Source organism: Procambarus clarkii, chromosome 69, assembly GCF_040958095.1.
Source record: "Procambarus clarkii isolate CNS0578487 chromosome 69, FALCON_Pclarkii_2.0, whole genome shotgun sequence".
Classification (NCBI taxonomy): domain Eukaryota; kingdom Metazoa; phylum Arthropoda; class Malacostraca; order Decapoda; family Cambaridae; genus Procambarus; species Procambarus clarkii.
Window position 1 is genome coordinate 15,530,750 of NC_091218.1, and position 11,343 is coordinate 15,542,092.

Below are 11,343 nucleotides of genomic sequence, written 5' to 3' on the forward strand. Positions count from 1 at the left end.
AATATGTAACAATATTTACTTAAAAATAATATTATTAAAGCTGTTATATACATGGGTTTAAATAAGGAGATGTAAGAAGACTAACAGTATTTTTTAGCTAAAGATATCATTAAGCACAGTTGGCTTATTTTGAATGAAGGTATTATGGAAGATTTATGCTATTTGATGTTGCAGATACTGTATGTACAGTATATTGTATTTTATCAGATATTTCTATGTTTTTATGTTAAAGTGGTTATAATGGTAGTGAAGCCTTCCATTGCATTTTGCGAGTCATTTCACAATTTAGGTCATTTATTGGTTTGGCCTTACTGCTTTGGTTGAGTCTGACTTGGAACAATCAGATAGAAGCTTAATTCTTGTACGATGTCTATGAGTTCAGCTGCAGCCTCTTAAGAAGCATTTGAGAGCAGTATTGATGATGCAGTTTGTAGTTTTAAAACATATAGAGCACACTTAGGAATGTGTGTAAATTGTTGCATTTTAGGGGTTGAAGTTTGATATTGTTCTAATTGCAGATTTATGTTAAGAAATTTTGTCTTGAGTAGTTTAGTGTTGTAGATTCCCAGGCATAGATACTGTAGGTGAAACATGGATAGAAGAGTGAATAACAGAGTTATCGGGGTAGAACTTGGAATTTTCCTGTGTTACTCAATTTGGCAATTGCTTATTCTTGGGTAAATTTGATTGGTAGAATTCTTTCCAAATAATACCTAGTATAAGATTTCAATGTTAATGGTAAGTGAATTCTTTTTTATTATTATTATTATTATTATTATTATTATTATTATTATTATTATTTACTGCATGAGTTAGGGTAACTCTGTTAGGAGGAAATGATGGTTGTGTCATCAGTAAAGATTATTAGCTGAAGTTGTTGCATGGATTTTAATAGGTTATTAACATCAACAAGAAGAGAAGTGGACCATGTATATTACCCTGTGGAATAATATGAACAATCACTTTCACACACCAGCAGTTATCCACAGCAGCACCACACTATAATTAATAATTGTTATATACATTGTTGTATAATTATAGTACTGTGTATATTTACTCCCTTCAAACTGCTTCCTTCCAGCTTTGTTTCTTGCCATGTTTCATACTTTGTCAACACTTTTTCTTCCTCGGACACTCCATATTCTCCCACGTATATTTTGGCTTCTCTCTTACTGTATCCTCAAATCTCTTAAATATTGTCTTCACCAGCCTGTCATCATTCGTTCATTCACCATGTCTAAACCATCACAGTATGCACTTTTTAATTTTGCTGTTTATTAACTTTTGCATTCAATGTCTTCATTATATTTTAAGTACACTCCTATAGTACATTCTCGACCTCTCAGGCTTGAACCACTTCATTCCTGGTCCAACCTTCAACATAACTACTTAGCTTAGGATAGCCTGGTTTTGCAGGCAGATTCCTGGATGATGTTCATAGACCCCAAGGACATGTTCTGGCATGTTCCTATTCATACATCCAAGGTTCCAGGACTGGTAATGGTTTCAAGGTTCTGCCCTTCAGCTTGCATCTGGCTCTTCGGATCTTTGGCAGGTTAGTGTAGGTGGTTGCGACTGATAAGGCTTTTGGGGGGGTTCAAGTTCTGGCATATTCAATGACTGGCTGGTTTGGGCTCTCAGTCTGTTTGCATGTCACCTATCCAAAGATCTGGTTCTTTCCCAGCTTGTCAGGTTTGGGTTCCTAGTAAACTGGCAGAAGTCCCAATTGGTTCCATTGAGCTTCATTTAAGATTCTTGATAGGCATATCTTTCTCTACCTCCTACAGCTCTGTTCATAAGAACATAAGAATAAAGGTAACTGCAGGAGGCCTATTGGCCCATACAAGGCAGCTCCTTCATACTCCACCTGCATACTCGTCAGCTGGTCGAACGTTTGTGCAGGAGCTTGCTCACGGTTTTGCTCTGGGCACTTCCAATTCCACCTGTTTCTCCACCACTGGAACCATCAACTTCTGACCCTCAGCCCGCCCTTAGTCATCTTTTGCTTGCTTCGCTAGCTTCCTCTTTGGTCTTTTGGGGGGTTCGGTTGTGTGGCGCCATCCATCCCTGTTGCTCAATGTGTTCATTGATACCTTGGATTTGGGTTGGGACTTTGTGACCAGTGTGCACTAGGCCTCTAAAGGTTGATGGTTAGGCTTGCTGTCATGCTCACAGCATGGTATGTGAGTACTGTGTATGGCAGTGTGGTAAGCTTTGCAAGTAATCTTCCAAGCTCTGACCTCTGGCTCCATTCAGACTGCTCCCTGGTGGTTCATTTGCTGAATTACCAGAGGTTGCTTCTGTTGTAACCTCTTGGAGCTGGACACTTCAGGCAGCTAGGCTTCTCGTTTCTCAAAGTTTGGTTCTGTGTAATTTACGTGTGGGGGTGTCTCCAAGATTCTTGTGGACATTATCTCACTTATGGCCTATTTCCTTAGTCATAAGGAATTTAACAATTCCTTACTGGTATTGTTCCAATATTGGAATTCCATTGTTATTTAGGAACAACAACAAAAATGTGTCATGTTAATTTGAGCATACTATCAAAGATGCATCCTTCTGTTGGCTCTGAGAAGCATTTGGTCATCCCAAGGTGGACCTCTTCGTGTCAGCTTGGAATTGGCGGTTTCCTTCTAGCTTGGCTCTGTTCCCCAATGGTGAGGCGCTCACAGTGGATGCCTTTTGGCTGGACTGGTAGATGTGGGGGAGTTTATCTACCACTTTTTCCCCAGTTCAGTTGTATCTCCGGGTACTATCCAAGCTGGAGTTGTACTCGGGCATGGTGATCCTTCTGGCATTTTGGTACCTATGTGCCACCACTTCTGCTTCAGGGTTCTGCTTCAACTGTTGGTTGACCCAGTTTCCTTAGTCACTATTTCCAAGGCATATTTGTCCCAGGTCGTCATTAAAGCTAGCCAACCTGCAATCTACCCTTGGGCTCATGACGTTTGTAAGTTTGTGGCTACCATTTTTGCTAATGTCATGACTGATATTTGGGCTTGAGTTTTGGAGACCAAACAAGGTCTTGGCGGCTTGGTATCTGATTACTCATCCTGGTCTCATTCGAGCAAGTTTTATATTTCCTTCTTTGTTGTTCATTAGCTTCAGAGAACCCCCCCCCCCCCAAAGGGCTCCTCCCAAAAAACCAGCATTGTATATAATGGAACGCCCATTTCTTTGTCAGCCCTGGTGACTCCCTGTCTCTCCTTCCCATCCTGCTAGATACATTAGTTTGTGGTCCATCAGCTCGGGACTGTGTGGTCGCCGGCCAGGAGCTCCAGGACATCACCTGTTGACTGCTCTGCATGCTGGAGGGGGGGGGGGGTTTGTACCCAGTTTAAAGTGAACAATTTCATCTTAAGTGAATCGTGTATGCGTAGGCTGTTTCAGTGCTTCATTTCACGAACCATTCCATTATCTGTATTCTTTCTTACTTTTCCAATGAGGGTCATCGTAACAATCCCCCTGCTCGCTGTGCTCTTTGAGGGGGGCTAATTCTGGCTAGGGTCCCTGATAGGCCAAGAGGACTTCTGTGACCATTACTTAGTAATAGGAAGCTATCTCAGCAATTCAGCATCAGGAAGCCACTGAGGCTTTCCCAGAAGGGAACATTTCAATACATTCAGTGGATTAATTTTTTTATCTTTAAGTATCATGCAAAACCTATTTTGTTCTGGAAACCTCATATTTGAACAGTGCTAAGAGTGTCCCCAAAAAGCTTGGCATTCAATTCAAGTTCAGAAGATATTTTACATGATAATGGTTCATACTGCAAAAGCCTCATTTGGCCTTGTCTAAAATACAGTACAGTTCTCTCACATCTAGCATAGCACTTATTATAAAAATTCTTGAAACATTTCAAATGATCAATTAATCTGATCAAACATCTAAGCTTATCAATAATCTCCCAACAAAACAACAATCTCCCTAACGAGAGAATTTCCATAGTTCTTGATCTCAGGAACTTTTAATTTCTCCTAACTCTGTGATAAGATGATAATTACATCACAACATCTTCTGACCATTGCTGTCTTAAAAATTCAAGGGTGGAATGCTGTTCTGTCTTAATTCTTCCCATTTCAGTCATCTTGTGACAAATTACCACCCTATATCTTCCTCTATACATTTGAACACTGGTCATTAAAAAAATTTACTTTTATTTATTTTCCCTTTTCTCAGATTTATTGAATAGATTTTCTTATTACGATACATTACTTAAGGCATCTATCCTGGTTATGCTTGGTTGAGTGGGCAACTTTGATTTTGCAATAACCAGTTATATTAATATGACATAGCTGCCAATTTCTTTTGTAACATGGTAAATATGTTTGTGATGTTTCACCATGTTCATTTGTCAGCGGTATTAGTTTGTATATGTTCCTGTAAACTTACCTTTCTCATGTACCTTTGAGACATTTTTAGGGTTTAACTACTACTCCTTTCATAATGTACAGTATCCGCCTTGATTTCATGACACAAATTTTTATACACTTTACTAAGTATATTTTAAATGATTTGAGGTATTTTCTTTGGTTTCAGGACAAATATCAAAGAACCTTAGCTGATCGCGAAAATGTAAGAATTCGTTTGGAGAAACAGATTATTGAAGCCAAACAGTTTGGCATCCAAGGATTCTGCAAAGACCTTTTAGAGGTGAGGGACAAGACTCTTGTACCATCCTTTGTAAGATGAAGCAGCCATTGGAGTTTTATGGAAGCTTAACAAAATTTGTTGTTTTGCTTGTGCATTTCCAACTCGTGTGAAGTGAGAAAATTCAGACGATAATTAAGTAAGGCATGTTTGCAGTATGGTATGGAATTAGTATTGATTATGAACATAGACTACATTATTGTATTGTCTTGTGATAACTGTTCATTTGTTTTTCTTTGGTTATATTTCTGGGGGGAGCCCCGTCGGCTCCCCGGAGCTATCCAGGCTGAATGGATATGTATAACTTTCTGGCATCAGTCAATGCATGGAGTTCTTGCCTACCGGGGACCACGAGCCAGAACCTGGCCCAATCTAGAGAGGCACGAGGAGCAATGGCCTATAGAGACCCCCTTTATGATTGGGAGCATTCTATGTCTGCCATCGACCGGGACAGGCACCCAGAAAGGTAGGCGCCCCAAAACAAACCCCTATTCTGGTAAACTATTTCGACCGAAGACCAAACAGGTGGACAGAACTCCCCAAACGAAAATTAGCCCTCATGATGTCATCATATCGCTGTGCCGCCGTCTGCGCAACCCCCCCTTCCCGGGAGGGGGAAGGGGGGAGCCCCAGACCCCACCGTCGGCAACCCAACCATTAGTTCTCAGGCTGATGGGATCTGGTGCGGTCGTGCCTCTGGCTCCTGTTTTCAGTTGCAGTTCTGTTCCTGGTGGTCTGAGCTGTCCCTTCCGGTGGTGTGTGGGCCAGGAGTATTATTCCACGGTGCTCGGGCTGCATGCGCCTAGGGTTATCTTCCCTAAGTGCCCTGTAAGTACTGCCCTTGGGGCTTAGGGCTACCTTCCCTGGGTCGCCTTGGGGGTCTACCTCCGCTGTGCCGTGTACTGCTCAGTACTTGGCCACCCTTGGGGTCAGCTGGGGGTTTTTCTTACCCTTGTTTGTCTCTGGGTAGGGGGTAGTTTTCGTCACTGGCAGGGGCGCGGGGTACTGCACAGCTAGTTTTCACCTATAACAGCGGCCGGCTCTATTCCGCCTGGGTACATTGTCCTCTTGCGGGGTTTTTCTTTTGTTTTTGTTTTTGCCTACCAACACGAATATCGAGAAAAGGACAAATCCTGTAGTGTTTTTCTTTGTCTGTTGCATATGTATTCATTGTATTATATTGAATTATATCATTTGATCAGTCGTTTCATATGTTTACTGTTTATTTAACACTTTCGCTCGTTAACGATGAGGCGTCAAAAATTTAGTAGACTAGTGTTTGGTAATGACGCAGTATGGTGTAAAAAATTTAAAAATTTGGCCTGCTTTCGGCTTTGCTGCGGAAGGGGCGCGTTGCGGTTTTGGACATTATATGCATATACTCCTGTAGGGAATTTCATTGCAAATACATTGATACCAAAATGAAAGACCTAGGACAAGAATTAGGTGACCAAAGTGAAAAAGAGTGTACGCATTTTATTGCTCTTGCGCACTCCCGGGTAACACCATCTTACTTTCTCTGTTGCAGATGGTACGCCAGGCTTTTGGACTATATGCATTTAATCAAGTAGAGAATTCTATTGCAAACACATTGATATCAAATTGAAAAACCTAGGACGAGAATTGAGATGACAAAGTTGAAAAGAGTATACACTTTTCATTATTACCGCGCGCACTAATGGAATGCCAGGCACACCTTGGGTGGCTCGGCGCACACTTGTGGGTAACCATGGCGTGCTTTCATCTTGTCTGAAGGTGGAGCGCGCCGCGGTTTTTGACATTATATGCATGTACTCCTGTAGGGAATTCTATTGCGAACACATTAATACCAAATTGAAAAACCTTGGACGAGAATTGAGATAAAGTTGAAAAGAGTATATGCTTTTCAGTATTACCGCTTGCTCCCGTGGAATGCCAGGCACACCTTGGGATGGCGTGGTGCTCTCTTGCCCAGAGCGCGAAAGTGTTAAATTTCCTTAAATGAGCATGCGGATGCTGCTGCTATGAAGGCTATCTGCACTTGTTCTATTTCCTGCAAAAGCGTTCCTTATTCAAACGTTAACAAAGTCATTCATTTGTCAATCAGTGCCCATTGGCAGGGTCATTGGTCTTCGGTTGCTGGTAATAAACTGCGTGCTCTTGAATATAGATTGTCCCTTTGGCCTTCCTCCTACCACTATAACCGGCAGTGAGAAATGGTTCTGGTGAGGTTACATATTGGCCATACATGTTTAACTCTCAAACACTTTATGGAGTGATGCCCTGCTCCTTACTGTCCGAACCGTTTTGTTCCTCTTACAGTCGTGCACATCCTTGTTGAATGTCCTGACTTCCAGGACGTGCGTGTTTTTTTTTGTTTTTTGTTTTTCTGCCTGACTGTCCCTAGCGATCGTTTGTCCCTCGATAGCATCCTTGGTGAATCTGATACCTTTTATGTCGCACACTTGTATGCTTTAGTTCTCATATTGGTATCCTTGGTGAAAGCGCCTTTTGAATATCCTGCAACTTTGATGGTGCTTCAGTCTTCCTGGTTTGGCACCACCTTTTGATAATTACTCACTTATTCAGTTAAAAGAAAAGTAGTTTACTGTATTTGAATAAAAAGATTTGCCTTAATTTTGAAGCATTTATGTCGAGTGATATTAGACAAGGCCAAATTAATGTATTTTTTGTATCAACATTGTCATTCATTTTAATGATGATTAAATATTTTTATTTAATCACCTCTGATTCTTCTCTTTTCAAAGCTAAATAAATATGATTAAAATGGGCTTCATATAATTTATTTGGCAATATTCTTTCTCACATATGATGAACAAAGCTGTATGCAGTATTCCAATATAGGGCATAATAGTGAATTGTGTATTGAGAACAGCTTCTCTGATAGAAATGAAAGCTTTCTCCACAAAGCCTCTAATAATATTGGCTTTCTTTACAGCTTCAGTGGACTACTTGGCTTTATATCATTTAACTATCACAAGGTTTCTTTCTTCATTAATTTCCAACACCTGTGTAGTTCATACAGTGACTTGCCTTTTCACTTTCATTCCTGATTCATTCCTTCAAATTTATCAGCATTATTACTCCTCTGCCATTACACACAGAAATCACAATAGCGGGATGCATCAAATTAACACTATCGTGACGGCCCTTGTGGATTTGTTCCTCTGCCATTCATTACCCCAATTTACTAAGGCGTAAATTTGACTTGTAATCTGTCGCACTATTTTTGTTGTAACTTTGCATCCAAGTTTAGCGTTAACAGCAAATTTTGATATTGTACAACATGTCCATTATCAGTATGTACATACTTAAATGAAGAAAAGACTGGACCAAGACTGACGTTGTGGCACTCCACTTTGTAACATGCATTCAACATAACACACTTCCATTTAGAATTAAACATTGCTTGCACTGAGGAATCCATATTGATACAACCGTCTGTACCAAGTGCCTAGGTTTTATTAAGTAGTAATCCATGAAGAACTATACTATCCAAAAATCCATTATGTATATAATGCCAGCTGCCTTGTTCTCATTCAACATATTATAAATTTTATAAAGAAATAAAAAATATTGCTCAAACACAGAAGGATTGTCAGTGTATTGCTTAAGAGATGACATTTATCTAGTAATCTATCTTTCGGTACAAAGTGCATTTAATAAGAGTTGCTTGAATGTTACCGTAAGTCATCATTGAATTTTGTTGCCATGTTTATGAAAGAATAAAACATACTCTCAGTAATTCATGTTAATAAATATATCATTGCATCTCCTCATTGAAAATTTATGTATATCTTGTGCTGTATTAGTAAGTATATCATTTTTTTAAATTTCAGGTATCAGATGTGTTTCGTAAAGCAATTGAGAGTGTTCCAGCAGAGAAGTTAGAAAATGAGAACTCTGATCTTAAAAATTTACATGATGGTCTGGTGATGACAGAAACCCAGCTATTAACAGTGAGCCTTTATTTGACTACTTTGTTTGAAGCTCTTAACATTTTGCTTTACTGTATATTTCAATAACTTATAAAAAAAAACATTGCTTTGTCTGCATCAAACCATTTTTAATCAATTATCACTATATATCTTGTCAGTTACTGAATGGGTAAATAGTTTGGACACCCTAACTCTTGGCTAATGGATGATTCAAGCTAACAGATTCCTTGTTCATTTAATTGGTATATGCTACATAGTCTCCTTGGCTTGGTGCCTTCTTTTGATAGTTTCTTGCTTCATTGGGTATACCTTCCAATATATGTATACACTCATAATATATTTATAGCTACATGTTACATTGATTTAAAAAATGATGGTGCTTTATGTAATCTGATACTTTTATTGTTTGAGGTGATTGTTGTTTTGCTACAATAAGGGAGTAGAGAGGCAAAACACAAGCTACTGTTGTTTTTTTTGTAGTTTATACGCTAAATATTCTGTCAATTTACCCATAAAGGTCAGTTATCGATGAATATTGATCCCCAGGCCAATGTGGTTATCATCATTTGTGTATTTTAGTTTTTATGCAATGTGTTCATATGGTTATGATACAGAGTGGCACTTTTGATAGCCACTATTTCAGAGTAAAAGACAGTGGTTGAAGGGGGGAGGGTTGGACCACTAGCATTGCTAATCTGAACTTTATTTGATAATTTCTTCAGTTTCTAATTTAGTGGGATAGGAAGGCATCTAACCCACTGTTCATTCACCATTGATGCTCCACGAGGCTTTACCATGGTGTAACAAGCACCAACGTGCAAAGAAAATTATTCACAGCAGTCTCCCATGGCTTCACAAGATTAGGGGTTATCATGAAATGTGGTAATCTTTAGAAATATATTAATTAATGTTATAAAATGAAAGAGGTGTTGATGTATTTTGATCATGCATGCCTGCCATGGCTGAGGTCTACTTTAGTTCCTCTCGAAATAACAGGGCTGCAGGACAAAGTTTTCTTGTTAACTCTGTGTAGTTACAATGAGGCTTATCGCTAATACAAGTCCACACTGTATGGTGATGTTGCCTCACTAGTCTTTTGTTCTATGCCTCGTGCTTGAGTAGGATAGATGTCACAAGAATACACTGTTGCCAAGTTGGTCTATAATAGAAAAATGCATAATAGCAAATTGAAGAGTAGAATTATGGGGTAAAAATTTAATGTTAATAATGAATACATGTAAATTAATTTACATCATCTTTTACTTTTATACTTTTATAAAGAAAGAATACTTTTAAAGCATAGAATGTCATAAGTGATTATAATTCAATGTATTTTCAGGTTTTTCGACGCCATGGCTTGGTACCCATCACACCACTCGTTGGAGAGAAATTTGACCCATCACTGCAAGAGGCCATGTTTGAGCTTCATCTGCCCGAGAAGGAACCTGGAACAGTAGGACACATTATTCGTACTGGATGGACGCTTCATTCTCGATGTATTCGGTCGGCTCAAGTTGGAGTAGTTAAACATTAGTGTCATGTTTTGTATTGTCAGTTATATGACACACTAATTTAATGTTTAAATTTAAAATAAAGATACCAAGCATTTCTGAAAGGCAGAGCATTTTTTCTGTGGAAGTGAATGGGGTTTAAATAATTATTGTTGAAAGTGCTATACCTGAATATATGCAATGACTTTCATGGTGGCTAGAAGTGCAACAATACAGTGTTTAGATTTTCTGTGGAGCTTCATATAACTATAACCTTGTGTACACAGGTCTCATTTATCATTATGATGTCAACTAATACTCCAAGTCATTGTTTAGTTTTATAAAAATAATTGTCCCTTCTCAGTCACCAGCTAAGGAAGTATGCAGCACTGATGCAAGAGCTTGCCATCATTGAACAAGACACATAGTGTGATATACCAGTGTAATAGTCTTCAAAATAAAATGTTTAGTTTGTTGCTCACTAGTTTGGATACACCTGCTGTTTCATTTGAATGAAATAAAGTTCCATTCTCATCATGAGCTGTTTTAAATTTTGCTAAGTCTATATAGAAAATGTTCTTGTTGAGAAAAGCTACACAATGTTCTTGGAACAGAATTCATTCTTTAGTAGAAAATGACCCCCCCCTCTCGTGACCCTTTTCTTTATAGGAGAAAAGGGTTTAAGGAACATTTACTGTAGATTAGTAGTAGTGGACACATTATTTTCAGTTTAAAAATGTGAAATGGCAATGTTTGTATTGGAGTTTTGTTAAAGTTTTTGGTGTTTTAAGGCAGAGGATCAGTCACATCTATATTAACAATAAAATATAAATGAAAGGATTTTTTTTGAGTATTGTTCTTCAATTCTCCATGTCTGTAGATGAGGAGTTGACATTGTAAAAATAAAATCACTAGGAAATTTAACTGTTTGAATATGTATAAGTGTCAAAATAAGGATGAGCAGTAATTTTTGCAGACCTATTATTTTATTTAGAGTAATTAGACAGTTTCTGATGTGCTGTACATTCGGTAGCCATTCATTTATTTTGACAAAATTTACCTGTATTTGGTTTAGTGATGAATCTGAGGTCACCAGACTAACAGATAATGGAAGGAAGTTCAGGGATGGGGGGTTCGATCCCATTGTACGGCTTCAATATTTTCTGAAAGAAAAATGTGATTGTTGTAACAAAAAGTAGATAGTTGAACATATTTTAATAAATGGCAAGATCATGACTATATAAAGATAAAGTTGTTACATTAAG

At 38.5% G+C, this 11,343-nt stretch overlaps 1 protein-coding gene across 1 annotated transcript in view; it reads left to right on the top strand.

Moving 5' to 3' along the window:
- Roe1 (grpE protein homolog, mitochondrial Roe1) overlaps positions 1-10,554 on the top strand; it is a 17,956-nt gene extending 7,402 nt beyond the window's left edge. The window contains exons 3-5 of the mRNA XM_045765173.1: positions 4,540-4,653; positions 8,490-8,609; positions 9,928-10,554. Coding sequence (XP_045621129.1) covers positions 4,540-4,653; positions 8,490-8,609; positions 9,928-10,122 — 429 coding nt within the window. The 3' untranslated portion in view covers positions 10,123-10,554. The remainder of the gene's footprint in view (positions 1-4,539; positions 4,654-8,489; positions 8,610-9,927) is intronic.
- The last annotated feature ends 789 nt before the right edge of the window (positions 10,555-11,343 follow it).